The sequence below is a fragment of the Oncorhynchus keta genome, chromosome 35 (genome assembly GCF_023373465.1).
Source record: "Oncorhynchus keta strain PuntledgeMale-10-30-2019 chromosome 35, Oket_V2, whole genome shotgun sequence".
Taxonomy (NCBI): Eukaryota; Metazoa; Chordata; class Actinopteri; order Salmoniformes; family Salmonidae; genus Oncorhynchus; species Oncorhynchus keta.
The window spans coordinates 43981155-44003973 of NC_068455.1; the positions used below are offsets into that span (position 1 = coordinate 43981155).

Here is a 22819-nt window from a genome sequence, read left to right on the forward strand (position 1 = left end):
TGTCACAACCACAGACTGGTACAAATAACCTGGCACTAAGAGTATAGAATACTTTGAGAGTTAAAAAAAAAATACTCTGTAGACAAGAAAAAAAAAGGGGAAAAAAGTACTTAGTAGCACATCTTCACAATGTAATGGCAAAAGGGCTGGCCAAATCAACATGTCCCCTCCCAGTGAATTCAGGGGATATCAAAATTGTATATGCCAAAAGAGATAAAAACGTGTCTAATCGGCCTGTGCATACTAGCTTTTTCATCCTCTCATATGTTGCTCAAGACCAGATGTGATGATCGCTCTTGTTGTGCATTCAGTCCTCTCAGTTCTGATGGGGGTTCATTAATGTTATCACTATGGGGCTAAATTACACCGCAGTGACATTTTCTGGTTTCTATATAATGGATCTAGCGAAGTCTATAAGAGATAACAGCACTCTGCATCGCAATGTCCCTCTTACTATAGAAAAGAACACCAAAACCCAGACATTTGTGTGTTGGGGCTACAATAGCATAGCATATAAGCGGCGTAAATCTTTAGTCCAAAACAGTTGCAATCAGTTGTGTTTTGCTATGAAAACAAGAGTTTCTATTGGACAAATTGAATTAGTTCCATTTGCTTCCGTTTGGTTTTGCTTTGTTCCTAGTGAACAAACCCCAGGAAGTCATCCTCTCTAGCTTAGTTGGTAGAGCATGGCACTTCAATAATACTGGGTCCACCCATACGTAAAATATATGCTCAGTTTGCACAGATATGATTAAGTCGCTTTGGATAAAAATCGTCTGCTACATGGCATTTATTATTATATTCGGAAGGCAATGCTAGGATGTGTGATGCTGCGACGCTAAGCTAGCTAGGACTAGCGGCTCTTCGCTGAGGCTCCACCTACTTCTCAGGTTTGAGGTCCCTGTAGATGATTCCCAGGCCATGCAGGTGGTCCAGGCCCAGGGCCAACTCTGCTAGGTAGAACTTCACATCCTCCTCTGTGAACATCACCTGGAAACGATACACACAGACAGAGACAAAGACAGAGACAGAAAGAGAGAAAGACAGAGAGAGAGACAGGAAAAAAACGTACATGAGTCCAGACAGGATTATGATTAGAGAGAACGAGACTGTCCATCAGGAACAAGACTAAGAACATACCTCTTTCGACAGCCTGGTGAAGAGATCGCCTCCTCTCAGAAAGTCCAGGATCAGATAGAGCTTTCCCTCCGTCTGAAATGCTGGATGCACATACACACAAACAGGTGGTCCGGAGTAGTGCTAAAAGTCCATTTGTCTGACAAACCTAGAACACCCAAAGGTGTTGCCTTTCAATTAAACAATGACAGCCCTTGATGAGCGCCGACACCGAGCGAAGTTCACGCCATGACAACCTAAAGCTGTTATCACCAGAACTGTTTTTTTTCCCTAATATACTTTACTTCATGAACCTAGCTCTGGTCGTTACTCACCATAGTGGAGTTTGACCACAAAGGGGTGGTTGACATCTGCCAGGATGTCTCTCTCCATCTTGGTCCTCACCCGGTCTCTCACTGTGGGAGGTGAGGGGCACAACCGTGTCAGCGCTGTCATGAGGATAGCTCTTAAACCTGACTATAGCCGTGGCTCAGTGACAGATGGGTTTGGAACCGGGTGCCTAAGGCTGAGGACAGGACCTGAATAAAACGCCAACAGGCCACCATAGGTATTTTAATGGGATATATTCAATACAAAAACACCAAATCATCAATGCTCGTCTTGAAGGCCATAGAATTGTTAAATCAATTCATTAAAACAAATAATGAAAATATCCTTGTCGAGTGCCACGTGAAACCAAAGTTTGGCCAATTTCCGCCACACAATTAGTGAAACGCTAATCTACGAAACTGTCAGGGTGTTGACATCTAGTGTAGACTAGATCCCACAGCAGCAGACCACAGCACACAAGAACAGCTACACACCAACTGAAAAATGGTTGATTTCTTTTCTCACTATCAAAGCCTTGAAACAAGATCAAAACAAAAACAGTGTGTGTGTGTGTGTGTGTGGGGGGGGGGCAAAGTGTAAAGCAAAAGGACATGTGGAGTAGCAAGTGCAAAAAAACTACATGCCTGCACGTGAAAGAGGTGAGAACGAGCCCTCCCCAAGAACATAACCACTCGTGTTTGCTCCGAAGCAGGGTCCTTTTGATGTGGGAGGCCTCAGTGAGTTCACAACATGTTTTCAATCCCGTGAATGTGTAGCTACAGTATCGTTTCCCATGACAGTAAAAATCCAATCCAAATGTTAAGTCACATGCGCCAAATACAACCTTACAGTGAAACGCTTACATACAAAATAAGTGTTAAGAAAGTATTTACTAAAATAAACTGAAGGGGAAAAAAGGGATAAAAATAAAGCTGTCATCAAGGCAAAGGCTGGGTACTTTGAAGAATCTAAAATATTAAATATATTTTTATTTGTCAAACACTTTTGGTTACTACATGATTCTATGTGTGTTATTTCAAAGTGTTGATGTCTACACTATTCATCTACAATGTAGGAAATCCCGTTGGCTAATAGGACTGACGGCAGAGGCAGATTACCCAGTCGCCGCCGGATCCTTTACAAGGCAACCCCAACCCACGTCCCCCTATACCTCCGTCTCTTCTTCATGTGAATGACACACGGGCCTTATCCGGTGTCTGAAGTAAACCGTTTGCGTCCGACTCGTTAAAGAAACATTCTTTGTCCAGGTGATTAAATCGCTGTTCTGATATCCAGAAGCTTCTTTCGGTCATAAGAGACAGTGTCAGAAACATTATGTACAAAATAAGTTACAAATAACGCAAACAAATAAGATGGCAAAATTGGTTAGGAACCCATAAAACATCAGCCATCTCCTCCGACGCCATTCTAACCAGAAGTCCTGACAAGGATAATAAAATAAAAAGAACATTTGAACAGTTGGGGACATTTAACCGGTCCCCACAAGGAAAACAGCCATTTTAGGGTTAGGTTTAGGGGTTAGGGAAAACAGGATTTTTTCATGGGAATCAAGGATAGTAAAAACAAACGTGTGTGTGTGTGTGTACCTTTGAGGGTGGCCTTTCTCAGGACCTTCATGGCGTACAGCTCGTTGTTGTCAGGAGGCGTTACCTTCCGCACCAAGAAAACCTACAGGCAACACAAGACAACATCCAACTCTCAATCCCATAGAAAATGAAGAACTAGAAGGGACATTCCAATTCATGGACCGGTAGCCATATTGAATGTATACATAGGTATTTACATTTCTATGCTCAATCCAGTGCGTTAGGCTACAATCAAAAAAAATGATTTTCCATGGGGATTTTCATGAAGTGCAAATGACATGCAAATACCATAAAATGCTAGACAATGTTCCATAAACTGCTAGGTAAACATTATTATATTGTGCTAGTTAGTGAACAATATGGAAGTTAAGCCCATTTATTACATTCACAATCCATTTTGAAACGACCAGACATCAAGAACAATGAGCTCAACCAGAAATTATGTTTTGCCATTTCTGATCTTGCAGTCTGATGGGAGATTAAATGGAACGAATACGAGTTAACATGGAGTTGGTTTGTCCATATACAGTACAGTTTGGACACACCTACTCATTCAAGGGTTTTTCTGTGGGCGTTGGAAATCTGTCCGTTGGTCTGATAAGTCCAAATTTGAGATTTTTGGTTCCAACCTCCTTTGTATTTTATTTTTTTTAACCTTTATTTAACTAGGCAAGTCAGTTAAGAACAAATTCTTATTTTCAATGACGGCCTAGTGGGTTAACTGCCTGCTCAGGGGCAGAACGACAGATTTGTACCTTGTCAGCTCGGGGGTTTGAACTTGCAACCTTCCGGTTACTAGTCCAATGCTCTAACCACTAGGCTACGCTGCCGCCCCGTATGACACAGAGTAGGTGAACGGATGATCTTCTCATGCGTGGTTCCCACCGTGAAACATGGAGGTGGTGGTGTGATGGTTCTTTGCTGGTGACACTGTCTGTGATTTATTTAGAATTCAAGGCACACTTATCCAGCATGGCTACCACAGCATTCTGCAGCGATACGCCATCCCCTTTGGTGTGCAATTAGTGGGACTATCATTTGTTTTCCAACAGGACAATGAACCAACACATCTCCAGGCTGTGTAAAGGCTATTTGACCAAGAAGGAGCGTGATGGAGTGCTGCATCAGATGACCTGGCCTCCACAATCACCCAACCTCAACCCAATTTATTTATTTTCCCTTAATTTAACTAGCCAAGTCAGTTAAGAACAAATTCTTATTTTCAATGACGGCCTAGGAACATTGGGTTAACTGCCTTGTTCAGGGGCAGAATTACAGATTTTTACCTTGTCAGCTCGGGGGATTCAACCTTCCAGTTACAAGTCCAACGCTCTAACCACTAGGCTACCTGCTGCCCCAATTGAGATGGTTTGGGATGAATTGGACTGCAGAGTGAAGGAAAAGCAGCCAACAAGTGCTCAGCTCATGTGGGAACTCCTTCAAGACTGTTGGAAAAGCATTCCAGGTGAAGTTGGTTGAGAGAATGCCAAGAGTGTGCAAAGCTGTCATCAAGGCCAAGGGTGGGTACTTTGAAGAATATAAAACACATTTTGATGTGTTTAACACTTTTTAGGTTACTACATGATTCCATATGTGTTATTTCATAGTGTTGATGTCGTCACTATTATTCTATAATGTAGAAAATAGTAAAAAATAAAGATAAAACCTTGAATGAGTAGGTGTGTCCAAACTTTTGACTGGTCCTGTACATACTAACTGAACATTGAATGGATGTCAATAATGTGTTTAACGTGGTCTAAAGTTAATCTCGACCACCTCGTGTGCCACAATGCTAGAGGAGTGGGTGAAGCAGTGAGCTGAATGACAGGTGTGTGTGTCAGTGTCTTAACAATGTTGCTTCCTGGGCTCAAACCAAAGAGCCCCTGAACACATCGTCTACTGTCACACAAGCAGCATCGTTACCCATCAATCCACAAAAACTCGGCAAGGGAAACAACCATTTCAAGGTCTCAGAGTGAGTGACGTCACCGATTGAACCCCACTAGCACGTACCGCTAACAAGCCAGACATTTCTCACATCGGTTACATGTTTTTTTTTGTGTGTGCGTCTCAGGCTAATCCAGGTGTGGATTACTAACACAGTGGCACCGGAGCACGCCTGAACAATCTCAAACCATACCAATGACCATACAAATGTAAATGGATTCTTGCATCTACAGGCTTTAACCTCTTAATTACGACACACACGCTTCTTTTGATCTGTCCACAAACACACTAAGAATCAATACTTTGGGGGAGATTGAACACTGCATCTTGGAAACGGTTTCACATGTTTCCTAGGAAACGGTTTTCTTTTTTTGCATGCTTATTTAGAGGAGAATTATTACGTATTTTTACTGTAGTGATAAACATTTCAACGGTCAAGTGCTGTCATTAGCAACACGAGTTGATCCCCTAAAAAGATGGGCATTCAAAACAAGAGGTATACATGTGTATAGCAATGTGAACCACTTCTCAGATCTGTCACGGAGGGGGTATTTGAACAAAGGCAGTGTGCTACCTTAGAGGGGTGACGTTTTACCTTGCCGAAGGAGCCCTGGCCCAGCACTTTGAGCAGCTCAAACTGGCGAGCGTCGGCCTTCTCCGAACCTTCCTTGACCACGTGGGTGATGTTAATCTCCTTGATGATGTCATCTTCCTAGAGAGAGACAAGAGGGGGAGAATGTCCGTTATCCAGGAGACACCACATTATCTGTGGTACCGCAGCATTGTAGGTGGAGGAAACCTTTCCAAGCTTGATTATAATCTACACAACGCCGAAAAACATTTGAACCCGTCTGTCTCCTCATCAGACTGATCTTAACCATGATACAATACACGTGTTTTCAAGTGACTGTGTATTTTGAGGTTGAACACACTGATTTGAACTTCAGCCGCCTGTCCTTTAAAACAAAGCGGTCTCTCTTGGATCTCTCCAAACGGATCAGTGAGGAAAATGACAGACGTTTTAGCACATGAAGATTAACAATATTTCAGAATGGAAAAGGAGGAGGCCACTAGAAAGTTGCTGGGAGGTGACTCTTTTCTCACACACGGGTGTGTCCTGATCAAAGTGTCGTGCACATTCGAGCAACGATGCAGAGGAGCCAACCCGAAAAGAGGAAGAGGGTAGAAAACAAGAGGTGTGGCCACGAGAGCATAGAAAGCAAAGAGAGCTAGTTGAGAGAAAGGAAATGGCTCGGTGCAACAAGTGCTGTCCAACACTAGTGTGTTTCCTTCGAAGGACACAGAGCAGTAATACACACAGGGTTTATCCTAAGACGAGTTCAACATTCGCAACTCCCGAAGAAAACATCTGGGCACAGACGGATGGAGAAAGGAAACAAGAGAGTAGACAGAAAACCCTGTGAAAACTAACCACGGGAAGTTCACAACCCTGATGTATATGTGTGTGCCGAGTCTCACTGGAAACAAACCGATCGCACCATTTACCGTCAATTATATTGAGAATGGTAACCATAGCCACAGCTTGAAATAACTATTTTTTACACCAGCGTTGTGGCAAAGAGGCTGCTTTTGAGCTTATACCTACTTCACCTTACCCAAAACATCTTAAATAGCTGTATCAGACAGCAATTACAGCGGAACATTCACACAGTACACAATAGGCTTGGGCGATATATCGTTTATACTGTACACTGGAGTATTAGAAATCATCGACGGGGGCGTTGTGCTATGCCACTGCTTAGAACTAGAAGAAACCGAAGATGTGTCAAACTAGTTAGATCCGGCATTTGGTTTGCTAACTTGCTAGCTAAGTGGATAGCGGTCAAGATCAAGCGTGTTGGTTACAGCAGATACTTTTTTTTCATTAGTGCCCCTTGTGTGCACTTCTGGTAATACCATATACCCCAGTATGGTACAGAAACAGTATGAAAATCTGGATACCACCCAACCCTAGTACACACAGACCAACTTTCGTTTTGTTGAACTGCATCTGCAGTCTGTGTCCTTGAGCAAATATATTGCCTTCATACAGTACTTTATACCATGTTTGCTTAGAGTTAGACATTACTCAAGAAAAACAACCAACACCAGGCCCCTTATGGGACCAACCAAGACCACCTTGAGTGGACAAAGTCCTACTACTGAGGGTGGAACTCTAACACTCAGTGGTGTAAAGCACTTAAGTAAAAATGCTTGAAAGTGCTTAAGTCGTTTTTTGGAGGGTATCTGTACTTTACGATTTATATGTTTAACTACTTTTACTTCACTCCATTCCTAAATACAATTCTGTACTTTTTACTCCATACATGTTCCCTGACACCCAAAAGTACTCGTTACATTTTGACTGCTTAGCAGGAAAGGAAAATGGTCTAATTCACACACTCATCAAGAAAACACCTCGGGAGGCCTAACTTGTGTCAAGTTAATCTCTTTAAAGTAGAAACCCTCACAAACCCACTGTATATAACGTCTCATAACGCTAGCATGGTTAATTGCAATAAATATAAAACAATGTACCTTCGTAACAAATCAAGACAAAGAACCATACGCTAATATTGTTACATTTTCCTACTATCAATATGTATCTTTGTTTAGGTTGCAAATAGCTAAAAATGCAGTGAAGCGGTTAGCAAGGTGAACACCTGTGAAGGTAATAATGATAAACACCCGCAATTAACATTTAAAAGTGAGATTTTCACTGGGCAGTTACTTTAAAAGCTAATTTCCTGCAAATCTACACATTTCGTCATAAACTCAGCAAAAAAAAAGAAACATCCCCTTTTCAGGACCCTGTCTTTCAAAGAATTCATAAAAACCCAAATAACTTCGCCAAAAGAAAGATGCCCAGGGTCCCTGCTCATCTGCGTAAATGTGCCTTAGACATGCTGCAAGGAGGCATGAGGACTGCAGATGTGGCCAGGGCAATAAATGGCAATGTCCATACTGTGAGACGCCGAAGACAGCGCAACAGGGAGACAGGACAGACGGGTGATCATCCTCGCAATGGCTGACCACGTGTAACAACACCTGCACAGGATCGGTAGATTCGAACATCACACCTGGGGGACAGGTACAGGATGGCAACAACAACTCCCCGAGTTATACCAGGAACGCACAATCCCTCCATCAGTGCTCAGACTGTCCGCAATAGGCTGAGAGAGGCTGGACTGAGGGCTTGTAGGCCTGTTGTAAGGCAGGTCCTCACCAGACATCACCTGCAACAATGTCATGTATGGGCACAAACCCACCGTCGCTGGACCAGACATGACTGGCAAGAAGTGCTCTTCACTGGCGAATCACGGTTTTGTCTCACCAGGGGTGATGGTCGGATTCGCATTTATCTTCGAAGGAATGAGCGTTACACCGAGGCCTGTACTCTGTAGCGGGATCAATTTGGAGGTGGAGGGTCCGTCATGGTCTGGGGCGGTGTGTCACAGCATCATCGGACTGAGCTTGTTGTCATTGCAGGCGATCTCAACGCTGTGCGTTACAGGGAAGACATCCTCCTCCCTCATGTGGTACCCTTCCTGCAGGCTCATCCTGACATGACCCTCCTGCATGACAATGCCACCAGCCATACTGCTCGTTCTGTGTGTGATTTCCTCCAAGACAGGAATGTCAGTGTTCTGCCATGGCCATCGAAGAGCCCGGATCTCAATCCCATTGAGCACGCCTGGGACCTGTTGGATCGGAGGGTGAGGGCTATGGCCATTCCCTCCAGAAATGTCCGGGAACTTGCAGGTGCCTTGGTGGAAGAGTGGGTCAACAGCTCACAGCAAGAACTGGCAAATCTGATGCAGTCCATGAGGAGGAGATGCACTGCAGTACTTAATGCAGCTGGTGGCCACACCAGCTACTGACTTACTTTTGATTTTGACCTCCCCTTTGTTCAGGGACACATGATTCCATTTCTGTTAGTCACGTGTTTGTTTATGTTCAGTTTGTCTCAGTTGTTGAATCTTATGTTCATACAAATATTTACGCATGTTAAGTTTGCTGAAAATAAACACAGTTGACAGTGAGAAGACATTTATTTTTATGCCGAGTACCTCCATTAACTTTTCTACGTACTTTATATTGTTTGTCATTCACCATCCCAAAAAGTATTTTGTAAAAAAAAAAAGCAGCACCCCGCCACTGCTAAATTAATTCGGAGAAACACTGACAACACATTCTGACTAACACACACCTTTTGCACATCTCCTGCTCCATAGTCCACACACAATCATGACAATAAGCGAAGATCTAATACTGTCTGGGGCGAAGCCTTAATCTTAAGTCGAAAATTCACTTAATTGCATGCCCATTCTCCCCAGTGTGAAGACCACATTACCTTCCACTGGGTCCTGTTGAGACTGTCTGCATGGGAGGCGTCTGTCTCATTGCCTGTCTTTTTCTCTGTAGAGGTGCCATGGCCAATCTGTGTCTGTGGTTCGCTGATGCTGGCCAAAGCCTTGTTATGGTGCTTCTTGAAGAGGTAGAGGGTCAGCAAGCGGCTCACTTTAAACTTCCTCCTGTCCTTTTCCATCTCAACATTGCCTTGCCAGCCTAGACCCCATCCCAGTCCCAACCTCCCTACCTCTGGACAGAGTCCTCACTCTCATACCAGACTGCTAGACTGCATGGTAAGATGGAGTGCAAGTTGTACTCTCTGTATGTAAGCCGACTATGTTAGTTCTGTGTGTCCTGTCCTCTGAAAGCACAGAGCTCTGACTACTGCTGAACAGAGAAAGAGGGGGGAGAGAGAGAGAGAGGCAGGAAGGAACAAAGAGTCTGCTCTGAGACCTGTGTGCAGAACCCACACAACGAGTGTGTGTGTGTGTGTGTGTGTGTGTGTGTGTGTGTGTGTGTGTGTGTGTGAGTGAGTGAGTGAGTGAGTGAGTGAGTGAGTGAGTGAGTGAGTGAGTGAGTGAGAGTGAGAGACAGTTCATCCTCAGCCCTCCTCTCTGAAGTCGATGTCACAGATGATAAATCTTCTCCTTCCTGCTGGAACTGACAGGTCAGCGGCCCCTCCCGTCCCATCATGCGCCGCTCTGCCCCGTTTCCCTTTGGCTATGGTCACAGAGCGGGTAAAGTGACGAGGTGTCGCCTCCCTAACTGCCAACACCATGACCCAGACAGCAAGAGAGACAGGGGAAAAATAGTGAGAGCGAGAGAGAGCGGGAGAGAGACCGGGACACTTTTACAGCCTGATGACAGGCATCCCTTACAGCCTCTTTCCTGCCATCCTCGTCTCTACCCCCGTCTTTGTGTGAGAACAGGGCCTTCCACATCCCTACAAAACACACTGTCACTGTGTGTCTATATGAGTCAATACACACTTCCTCTTAGCTTCACAGAACACTATTTCACTCAAAGTCTCCATCCACTTGCTAAGTCACTTTCTTTTGCAGCCTCCTAAGATCGCATATTAGATACTATATTGCACTACTATAACCAGATCAAGACACCTTGTATAGTGTATCACGGCTACTGTAATGCAGATCAACTGTCTTCAGAGAGAGTAACAAATCAGCTCTCGAGGTGATAAAGACGACTCATTTTGGACAGCTTTCCCACAAACTGGATGTTGAAGAGTGCATTTCGAGAGCCAACATGTGAGCAAGGTGCCAAAATACTTCTAAAGAAACACATTCTCTTCTCAGACAGCCACACCTAGGTGGACGGACTACAGAGCGAAAGGCAAGAGCTCTCCAGTCATTTGAGTCAGACGGACAGTAATTTAGTCGCTGCATATGCTAGCATTGTTGACAGTATTGATTGAGCCCAGCAAAGCAATAGAGCTACAGAGTGTGCTGACTTGGCAGTGAGCTAAAGCCAATGAATGAGGAGTAATCTTACCTTGGCATTAATATTGGCAAAGTCCTTCTCTACCCAGGTAATATGGGAGCGGTCCTGATTGGAAGGTGTCACAGGGAAAAGGATTTCAGGTTTGTATGTCAGAGAGTGTTGCATCGGGTCAGATATCTGTTGGTTCCGCACAGTTGACCCGCAAAGGAATCAGCTGGCGAGTGGAACAGTTCATTATGTTAATTCAGGCTTTCCTTCAATTTCGACCAAACGCAGGCCATATATCCATGTTAAACCGGTGGCTGGTAAAAGTTGGAGTAGATCCTTCTAAATAAAGACATTTTTTTGCAGCCTATATGCGATTCTTGGAATAGTTTCATTGAAAAGTTAAGTAAACTATTTGATTATCTAAACAATATTGAACGTAAAAGGTCTTGTTTCATTATGTCGCTATAGGCTTCCAAACAGTTCTATGCGGGTGGGTTGGGTTGGGCTCTGAATTGACGTGGCCCATACAGGACTTGTCACATTTAAAAAATAATAATAATAATAATAATATTTCACCTTTATTTAACCAGGTAGGCTAGTTGAGAACAAGTTCTCATTTACAACTGCGACCTGGTCAAGATAAAGCATAGCAGTGTGAACAGACAACACAGAGTGACATGCAGTGTTCACAGCAAAGGTTGGTTGTCAAGGCGATGGAAGGAGAAAAATAAGATGTGTTTTTGTATGATGTTACCACATGACGTTGGGCGAGCCACCAATAAAGGCATTATTTTAGGCTAGGAGTTGTGGGCTCGATAAATAAGTGACACACACATGGACACAGTGGAGGGGCAGTGAGTCTGCGTCATGTCCACCCACTTTCTCCATTAACACACACAAAATACATACATGCACGCATAAAGCTAATAGCGAACATAGACAATTGTTTCACAGTCTCTTGCTCTTCCGAGAAGGCTACAAGCCATTTTCTAAGCCAAGTTGTAAATCAGTTAATTTCACCTGACAGAACACTCAATAGGCTTTTGCACACTGTGTTGACGAGAAGTAATTAAAGTTCTTTGTAGAGAGATGGAGCGTGTAAGATTCCCAGAGACAAGGCAAATCTGCTCAAAGTGGTGCCACCCCCCCACCTCAAAATAAAAGATATCAAATCAGTGACTTCAGAATGGTATAACTACTAAAACATCTTGCTACAATGATAGCACTTATATAGTTTCTCAGTCATCATGTTCATGTCTTCTAGAAAGTCTCAGACACAGGCGATGAATAACAAAATGTCAACTTATTTCAAGTCAGAGCTTCTAGGAGAGTCTACTTTGACTGTACTCTGGTCTTTGCCTTTCCACTGTGACAGTCAGGAAGTGTAAGTAGTTCGGTCAAGGTCAGAGGCTACTGCCACAGATGCGTTTCCTACGCCTACCTCTCAGGTCCTTGAAACCCCTTTTTTAGCTCCTAAAATACACCACACAGAGCCAAGCAATACACACAGCCAAGCAATTCACACAGCCAAGCAATTCACACAGCCAAGCAATTCACACACACACACACACACACGTGGTGTGATACTTGCCTGGGGCACACGAAAACCCCGTTTGGTGCGAAATATGTGCCTCCACATCTTGTCGATCGGAGTTTCCCATGTCACACTGTCTAGGACTTCGACACGTACTGTGAGACACTCAGAATGGGGCAATAAGCTAATCTTACACACACATGTAAATGGGGAAATGCAAAGAGCAAGTCACCCCGGTAGAAGACTGATTTATTGCAGATAATCTGAGGAGGAAACTAAGAGACTTCCTAAAGGAAGCCGCAGCAAACTAAACTCGGTCATTACCAGAAAGAGACAAACGCATGCTGTGTATTAAGCACGCAGGCACACACGTATAAAAGTACCCACAAACCACTTATCAAATACCACTGCAGACACTTCTTTCTACATCGCGTTGGACCATAACGGCCTCGACTTGAGTAAGCCATGGTGAAAAAGAGGAAGGGATGGATTCTTTAGAGTCACTGTGCTGTGTTGCCTAGCAGCAGGCAGGGACAACAGACATGTACTAACTGATTGAGGACATTTACCACATAATTGTATCTTAGAACTCAGTGCCACTTATTGGCACTCTATGAGCTTTTACTCAGAGTCTTTGTCTGCTCCCTGTACAATAACCTAACGTGAAAATAAGAGAGATAATAAAGTCAGACCCACAAGTGCAGCCAGGGCGGAAACACTGAATATCTGCAGGAGAAGCAAGACATCGCCCACTTTTTTGGTAAGCAAAAAAAGAACTGGGCGAATCGTGCTTAAAATTAAAACAAAAAGTGGTATCCAATTGGTAGTTACAGTCTTGTCCCATTGCTGCAACTCCCATACAGACTCGGGAGAGGCGACGGTCGAGAGCATTGCTAGAGCGAGATGGGACAAAAAACATCTCTGCCGGCCAAACCCTCCCCTAACCCGGACAACTCTGGGCCAAACCCTCCCCTAACCTGGACAACTCTGGGCCAAGCCCTCCCCTAACCCGGACGACTCTGGGCCAAACCCTCCCCTATCCCGGACGACTCTGGGCCAAACCCTCCCCTAACCCGGACGACTCTGGGCCAAACCCTCCCCTAACCCGGACGACTCTGGGCCAAACCCTCCCCTAACCCGGACGACTCTGGGCCAAGCCCTCCCCTAACCCGGACGACTCTGGGCCAAACCCTCCCCTATCCCGGACGACTCTGGGCCAAACCCTCCCCTAACCCGGACGACTCTGGGCCAAACCCTCCCCTAACCCGGACGACTCTGGGCCAAACCCTCCCCTAACCCGGACGACTCTGGGCCAAACCCTCCCCTAACCCGGACGACTCTGGGCCAAACCCTCCCCTAACCCGGACGACTCTGGGCCAAACCCTCCCCTAACCCGGATGACTCTGGGCCAATTGTGCGCCACCCCACGATTTGTGCTTTAAGGTCGGTTCGGTTTGATTATAAAAAAGGATACAGTTTTCGATTATTTTCTTGACATTAAATGCACAATGCAAGATATGGGTTGAATGCTGTAACACTTTATAAAACAATTAATAAAACTACTGCTTATCACTTACTAACAATCATTTATTCACACAACTTCAAATCAAAGTTGTTTTACTTGATGACTATTATTTCAATCCAAACCAACATCTCATCTCTATCGGGCTGCTGCCTTTGCTGTCTGACAAAAATCACGATTTTAGTCATTCTTTCAAGTAAACAAGGCATACCAACTATCAGCCACTTAGATCAACTGCTTTCTATCCCTTTCGATCATGTGTGCCTTCTTCTCTTCACACCAATTTATGCTTGATCGGGAAATGCTGACCAAAGGCTCTGTAGGGAGAGCGTGATGCCGTGAGCGTTGCAATTTTTTTTTAAACAATGCAGAGGGCTCCGTATAGCACCGCATTGACATGATTGGTTGACATAGGTGGGGGCGGTACACCCTGTATAAACGCATACTCAATTGCATTACTTCGACGAAAGGCTATCAGAACAAGTCACAAATAAAACATCTGTAGGGATTTCAAAAGGAACGAAAATGAGTGGCATACTGTAAGTCAGGTGAAAATAATAATTTCAGAAAAAGACGAGCAAGACTACCTGTTATGAGTCTCCGCGGTGCCTATACGGGCTGTTGACATGCTGAGGGTTGACGTTTTTCTGAATCTTGCCGTTTGATAATTCCAGGGAAACTATTGGATTCCGCACATCATTAATATTTGGACATGCACACGGACATGATCAAATCGCGATATTTTTTGTTCTCTCTGTTACCATTTCAGCACGCTAGCTAGCTATATATCACAATGCATTATCTAAATTATGGCCGCTAAGCCGCCATAGAAAATAGAAAGAATGTCAACTCCGGTAATATGGCTAGCCTGACTATTGAACTGTTTGGAGCTTGTATTGAAGCAATTTTGTTTTGTATGGCCCGGTTCCCCCGAGTGGGTGGAGATTTCTCTTTAGGATCAATGGAATGGTGGAAAAAGTTGCAAATGCTTTACACCTGGGGCACCGGGCCATGCAAAAATGAATTTGCATAGAACTTTAGTAGTCAAAACCTTTCATCTTACTAAAATTCTATGCAAATTCATTTTTGCATGGCCCGGTGCCCCAGGTGTAAAGCATTTGCAACTTTTTCCACCATTCCATTGATCCTAAAGAGAAATCTCCACCCACTCAGCCATACAAAACAAAATTGCTTCAATAGAGATAAGTCTTTATGGAGCTTGGGCCGGCAACTGATATAAATGATGGCGTGGTGATTTTTTTAAAAACCTACAGCTGGCATTCCAGAGATCAGATGTGGTGGGTGTCACCGAGATCGAGATACCCTGGAGGAACAGAACAAAGGCCTCAGTATTCCTGATTATCCTGTCATCTGGGAGACAACACCAGAAGCCTGTGACCACAGGATGAACCCAAAGTGGCTTATGGTGCCCCCAATTCCTATGGGAGGGGTTGAACTAGCAACGACTGAGAAATCTTGGTCTCGGGTATATAAGGAACAGCATGGTCTTTAAAGGGTAGGGCTCTCGGCCCAACAGTCAAGACTATTGGGTCGACGGTTTCACAATTGCAATAATTCATCGCTATTGAATAAAGATGATTGTTTGAAGAAATGACCAAGTCTCTCTCACTTGAACGGAATGTTCCACCACAATGGTCACTCTTTCAGAGCTCCAGAGATCGATCCTCTTTGGGAGATGGGAGAACCTTCCAGAAGGACAACAATCTCTGCAGCACTCCACCAATCCGGCCTTTATGGTAGAGTGCCCAGACGGTAACCACTCCTCAGTAAAAGGCACATGACAGCCTGCTTGGAGTTTGCCAAAAGGCACCCAAAGGACTCTGACCATGAGAAACAAGAATCTCTGGTCTGATGAAACCAAGATTGAACTCTTTGGCCTGAATGCCAAGCAATTAGTTTGAGGAAATCAGACAACGCTCATTACTTGGCCAATACCATCCCCTACGGTGAAGCATGGCGGTGGCAACATCATGCTGTGGGGATATTTTCCAGTGGCAGAGACTGGGAGACTAGTCAGGATCGAGGGAAAGATGACTGGAGCAAAGTACAGAGAGAGATCCTTCATGAAAACTTGCTCCAGAGCGCTCAGGACCTCAGACTGGGGCGAAGGTTAGTCTTCCAACAGGACAATGACCCTAAGCACACAGTCAAGACAACGCAGGAGTGGCTTCAGGACAAGTCTCTGAATGTCCTTTAGTGGCCCAGCCAGAGCCCGGACATCTCTGGAGAGACCTGAAAATCGCTGTGCAGCGAAACTCACCATCCAACCTGACAGAGCTTGAGAGGATCTGCAGAGAAGAATGGGAGAAACTCCAAATACAGGTGTGCCAAGCTTGTAGCGTCATACCTAAGAAGACTCGAGGCTGTAATCGCTGCCAAAGATGCTTCAACAGAGTAAAGGGTCTGAATACATATGTAAATTTGCCAAAAATGAAAAAGAAAAACCACACAAAAAAACTGTTTTTGCTTTGTCATTATGGGGTATTGTGTGTAGATAGATGGATGAGGGTTAAGAAAAATATATTAAAAATAAAAAAGTTTATTTTTTATCATCAATCTACACACAATACCCCATGACAATAAATAAATAAAATGGAGCAGCCTTATTTTTAAATCCTTTATTTTAAAAAAATTTTTAAAGTGAAGGGGTCTGAAAACTTTACGAATGCACTGTATTAGCAGCCTGCGTCAGTCTTCAAGGTGGAACCTAAACAAGAATTTCTGCTCTAGGACAGGAATTACTCAAAATAGGTGCGGCAACTTCCTCTGAGGTGGCCCTTTAATGTTTTTATAACAGACACTACACCCTTCAAAATCGCTTCCACATTCAGTAATAAAACACTTTCACATCAAAACCATAGTGAAAGTATCACTGTTAGCAGTAGTGAAATGATTTTCTTGAAAGGTAGTGGCATAGCATTTGTCCGAGTCCCAAAGCAGCAAAAAAATCCAAGTTTCACCATTGTGAATCAATGTCGACCGATTTTGATGTATTGTGCAGTAGTGACCACACGAGGGCAGTGTAGGTCTATTCTCTGTCCACTGCAACAGGACAACTCTCTATTGAGACCCAAGGTGAGTACAGAAAGACTACACAGTGCAGCTGTGGACAAGAAAGAACATGTTCCTACTGTTCCAGCTCAACAAAGCACCCCTCCTGAGTATCATATATATCTATGACATAACTACTTCAGTGTGGTGGGGCAATGAGAGATGGAGTGACATGAATAGAGCGAGGGTGAGCGCGCAAGAGAGAGGACAGAGCCAAGGACAGAGATCACACAAGGGAGAAAAAATGATACGGAGAGAGTGCGAGACAGTGAAAGGGAAAGTGAGATCTTGGTGAGTGAGGCTGTGTCAGATGAGAAGCTGTGTAAAAGACACTTAGCGCTCGTATACACAAAGCCTCTCAAAGTAGTATGATGATCTAGGTTCTGTTTCGCCTTTTAGATCATAATGAATAAAAAATGGCACAACAATGGGCTTCAGGATCTCGTCACAGTATCTGTGCATTCAAATTGCCATCAATAAAATGCAACTTTGTTCGTTGTCCGTAGCTTATGCCTGTTCATACAATAACCCCACTGCCACCATGGGGCACTCTGTTCACAACGTTGACATCAGGAAGCTGCTCACCCACACGACGCCATACATGCAGTCATCATGCCAATTATACGCTCCCTCAAAACTTGAGACATCAGTGGCATTGTGTTGAGACATAACTGCACATTTTAAAGTGGCCTTTTGTCCCCAGCACAAGGTGCACCTGTGTAATTATTATGCTGTTTAATGAGCTTCTTGATATACAAACCCCAATCAGGTGGGTGGATTATCTTGGCAAAGGAGAAATGCTCACCAACAGGAATGTAAACAAATTTGTGCACAAAATTGAGAGAAATAAGCTTTTTGTGCGTATGGAACATTTCTGGCATCTTTTATTTCAGCTCATGAAACATGGGACCAACACTTTACATGTTAAGTTTCTATTTTTGTTCAGTGTAATACTTCCTGACATTGATACACTTGTATGCATGCACACGCAACACAGAGTAAATTATACCATACACATACTTCAAAGTAATGCTTGCACAGTTGAACTAATAGCAGCTTCTGATGCCTGTGTGATAATTATGTGATTATACAGCACTAAATGCATGGGACTGCTACTGAATTAAAAGGCCACAATCACAGTTGTTACATCTATACGAACTCCCTCACCCCTCGGAAACACTGAGTTCCCTTCGTTTGGTTCAGACGAGAGCAGTAAAACTTGCGAACACACGCAATTCCATGCTACAACCCAGTTGACTCAGTAATGTTGAAAATGGATCAAACTGATTCTGATTCCCACCCCCACACAATAAGCCTACTTTACCTTAAGGTGTGTGGCCTCGTGATTTCATCGTTTGAGTTCAGAACACAAACACCCTAGATGAGTGTCGCATCACTACAGAGGTGACATTTTACAAAGAGCACATGTGTCTGGAGGACCAAACCTGCCATAATTACAAATAAATAAATGCACACAAATAGATAAATGAATACACAAATAAATAAAATCAGCAGGCAAGTTCATACATTTTCCTCCACATATCTATGTTTAAAATGTGGTATTTAATTAGTCACACATTTACAGTAACAGTCAAAAGTTGACACACTTACTCATTTATTTTAAAATCAAAATATATTAAAAATACTTAAGTCGCCACCCTTTGCCTTGATGACAGCTTTGCACACTCTTGGCATTCTCTCAACCAGCATTATGAGGTAGTCACCTGGAATGCATTTCGATTAACAGGTGAGTCTTGTTAAAAAGTGCATTTATAGAATTTCTTTCCTTCTTAATGAGTTTGAGCCAGTTGTGTTGTGACAAGGTAGGGGTGATATACAGAAAATAGCCCTATTTGGTAAAAGTCCATATTATGGCAAGAACAGCTCAAATAAGCAAAGAGAAACAGTCCATCATTACCTAAAGCATGAAGATCAGCCAATCTGAAAAGTGCAGTTGCAAAAACCATCAAGCGCTGATAAAACTGGCTCTCATGAGGACCGTCACAGGAAAGGAAGACCCAGAGTTAACTCTGCTGCAGAGGATAAGTTCATTAGAGTTACCAGCCTCAGAAATCGGCAATTAACTGCCCTTCAGATTGCAGCCTAAATAAATGCTTCACAGAGTTCAAGTAACAGACACACAAACATCAACTGTTCAGAGGAGACTACGTGAAGGCCTTCATGGTCAAATTACTGCAAAGAAACCACACTAAAGGACACCAATAATAAATAAGAAGAAACTTGCTTGGGCCAAGAAACATGAGCAATGGACATTAGACCGGTGGAAATCTATCCTTTGGTCTGATGAGTCCAAATTTGAGAATTTTAGTTCCAACCGCCGTGTCTTTGTGAGACGCAGAGTAGGTGAATGGATGATCTCTGCATGTTGTTCCCAATGTGAAGCATGGAGGAGGTGTTATGGTGACACTGTCAGTGAGTTATTTAGAATTCAAGGCACACTTAACCAGCATGGCTACCAAAGCAGTCTGCAGTGATATGCCATCCCATCTGGTTTGCACTTAGTGGGACTATCAATTGTTTTTCAACCTGACACTGACCCAACACACCTCCAGGCTGTGTAATGGCTATTTGACCAAGAAGGAGACTGCTGGAGTGCTGCATCAGATGACCTGGCCTCCACAATCACCCAACCTCAACCCAGTTGAGATGGTTTGGGATGAGTTGGACCGCAGAGTGAAGGAAAAGCAGCCAACAAGTGCTCTGCATATGTGGGAACTCCTTCAAGACTGTTATTAAAACATTCCAGATGACTACCTCATGAAGCTGGTTGAGATAATGCCAAGAGTGTGCAAAACTGTCATCAAGGCAAAGGGTGGCTACTTTGAAGAATGTAAAATATAAAGTATATTTTGATTTGTTTAACACTTTTTTGGTTACTACATGATTCCATATATGTTATTTCATAGCAAAACCCTTGAATCGGTAGGGGTTTCCAAACTTTTGCCTGGTACTGTAGATATGTATTCGTTTATTTCTGTATTTTTCCTCCATTATGATAATGGGGGGAGTGTCCGTAAAATGTCTGTGTTTTATCGAACACACCATTATTTGACCAATGTCACACACCTGAGGGATTTAGAACCGGTAGGTAGCTTACAGCAACCCAGTTCTCCTGGCAAGTAGTATGGCTGCAATCAGGCGAGCGGAAGCCAGACATTTCGCAGTGCTGGCTAACGCTGCTGAAAACGATGACTCTCCTTCCGTGTGGAGGCATGCATATAAACTTGGTTCGGCAAGCTACTACAAAATGGACACAGAGGTGGGCCCATTAGTTCTTAACAATTTGGAGGAAGTTGCCCATCCACATAACCAGCGTTCAGGTGATAACAGAGTCCTGATGCAGCACACCACAGACAATCATAATCAACAAGTCATTCAGTACAGTACCTATGCGGTTTAATGAAACGAACACCGTTCGGTAGTACTGAATGCACAATGAAAAATATGACGTATTAAAATGGTAAGAATTGCCAGCAATTGCAAAATACAGGGTTAAGTGGCAATAGAAAAACAGATTTTTAAGATTGAGAGATAGGGAATACATTGAGTGCAGATAGCCTATGGCATTCAGAGGCTGCCGTACAGCAAAGTAATCACTAGAACAATTAGCTGGGTGATTTTTCTAGGGGCACTGGTGCTCACAAATAAAAACTCCAGGTAGCACAGAAACATATTTAGGAAGGGAAGGGGGAGCATACTGTATGTCCCCAAAATGGTAGCACTGTAGAACCCTGGTGGTTGTATGTACGTGTGTGTCTGTGTAATTGTGTGTGTACAGTAGCATTCCTGGATAGCCTAGGCTGTGTAGGCAGGCCAGTGCCCCCCAGCCCCATCACTCAGGTGACGAACAGGGTTATCAGTCTCCCACTCAGTCTCTTTTTTTTTTGTTCCCTCCCTTTGTTATCCCTCCTGTTCTCCTCCTTCCAATCTTCCGCTCGCTCTACCGCCCTCCCGATCGCTCTCCCTCCCTCCTGCTCTTCAGGAGAGAGTGGAGCACTGTTCAAGCAGAGAGGTTCGGTCTGTCTAACCCTTTTTTTTTCTCTCTTTGTTTCCATCATCTCTACCTCCTGCCAGGCCCAGCAGTGAGAGACACGATTGACAGGGGTGTAAAGTAGCAGAGAAAGGAGAGAGGGAGAGGCTGACATCACCTGTGTGTTTAGCACGGATTTGAATGAAATCCACTGGTGGTGCTGGGTGAGTCATCGTCAGGTCCCGAGTTAAAATGGCCTGCTGTTTCAGGTGTATTGCACAAAGGCTAACTGTGGAGAGGTGAGCAATGGTGGGAAGGATGAAAGAGAGAAGTAAAATCGTAGAGGGGGGAGGTTTTGGCTGCGGCGAGTGCGCCTACAGTAGGTGTACAGGAAGAAGAGTCTTCAGTCCAGAACATAATATAAACACCCTTTTAATAACTGAGGAAATAAAAATGGCACACTGCCTCCACCCACTACACCTCAATGGAATAACAGCAGTACTACTGTATAACCTTTATAGTCAAGTTATTTACCACACTCCTACTTAGTGCTTTCCACCATCTCGAACTTTCCAAGTCTCGTTTATCCCATAGACAGAACTGGAACATATTTGATTATAGTGGCAAACACAGAGAGACAGACAAAAACCAACAAAGACTGATAGGGTTATGGAGACCACAATAGATAGATGAAAGATATGAAAATATAGGGGCTTTGCAGAAAGTGTGCGTGATTAAAACAAGAAGAGACAAGATTCAGAGATATATTGTTGCACAGTAACCTCAGGAGCTTGGCACTCGCTGGGTTAATGCCCATCCTGGGAGTTCATATCCCACCGCATCTGTCCTCACACAATCAGCCGCCAGCAGAGGAAGACGCACTCAAATGTCAGTTGTACCCACCATAAATGACAACAGAGCAACGCTATGCTAATGCTAGCAACAGTAGCTTCCGTTAGCATAGGCTAACTGCTAGTAGGTTCATTTCAAATGGTGACAAAGCAAAAGCAGCAATTCAGCTACTAGCCATTAACGTTCTCTCCTAAGGTTACAGGAAAAGCTGATTTGGCAAGTAGTAGGCTATTAGCGTTAGCGGAAGTAGTAGCATCGGTCACATTAATAATGGTAACAGCGGTAGCAGGAATATAGCTGTAACATTAGACCAGAGGAAGGGATGGTTAAGAGGGGGCATTAGAAGGGTGTAATGTCTGGAGTGGTGGGATAGGACAGGTCGATAGGAGAGGAGGATGTCAGTAATGTAAACAATGAGATTATCACAAAGCTAAGAGCCGAATGCTGCAGAAATATTGTATTATGCAGAGCACAAGGACCACAACGGAATATGCATACAAACAGCAGCCTGCTATTCTCATCACACATGTCCCATGCACATCATATGCAGTTTACGCATACACACACACACACAATTTCCCCTGCCATAGCCCAAGCACATCATATGCAGTTTACGCATACACACACACACACAATTTCCCCTGCCATAGCCCAAGTGTCTCTCACACACACACACACACACACACACACACACACACACACACACGAAACACTATTTCTGAAAGATTCCAGACCAGCTGCTTCATACCAGAGTCAAATCCCTACTTCCCTGATACCGTGCCTCTCCTCCCCACTCTCCAAATCCTCACCTGGCCCTGCCTCCACACACATTCCAGTACAACGTTCTACCTGGTGCCTTTCACCTCCCAGATTAGTGGGAAGTTACAGTGCATTCAGAAATTATTCACACTCCTTTACTTAAAAAACAAAAATATGTCATGTTACTGGCTCAATTTAAAATGGTTTAAATTGAGTTGTGTCACTGGCCTACACACAATATCCCATAATGTCAAACTGGAATTAATTTTTTTTCACATGTTTTACAAATT

The 22819-nt window shown here is 43.8% G+C and overlaps 1 protein-coding gene across 4 annotated transcripts in view; it reads right to left on the minus strand.

The window, feature by feature from the left end:
* LOC118368535 (ribosomal protein S6 kinase 2 alpha) overlaps positions 1 to 22819 on the minus strand; it is a 114742-nt gene that overhangs the window by 30748 nt on the left and 61175 nt on the right. The window contains exons 1-7 of one of the 4 annotated variants that reach the window (XM_035752711.2): positions 12391 to 12547; positions 10863 to 10916; positions 5596 to 5712; positions 3054 to 3135; positions 1452 to 1532; positions 1141 to 1220; positions 884 to 990 (exon numbers count right to left, since the gene is read on the minus strand). In XM_035752711.2, the coding sequence (XP_035608604.1) occupies positions 884 to 990; positions 1141 to 1220; positions 1452 to 1532; positions 3054 to 3135; positions 5596 to 5712; positions 10863 to 10916; positions 12391 to 12438 (569 nt within the window). In that variant the 5' untranslated portion in view covers positions 12439 to 12547. Of the gene's footprint in view, positions 1 to 883; positions 991 to 1140; positions 1221 to 1451; positions 1533 to 3053; positions 3136 to 5595; positions 5713 to 9354; positions 9698 to 10862; positions 10917 to 12390; positions 12551 to 22819 lie in introns of those variants that run through there. The other 3 variants (XM_035752712.2, XM_035752708.2, XM_035752710.2) reach the window with 3 other exon arrangements.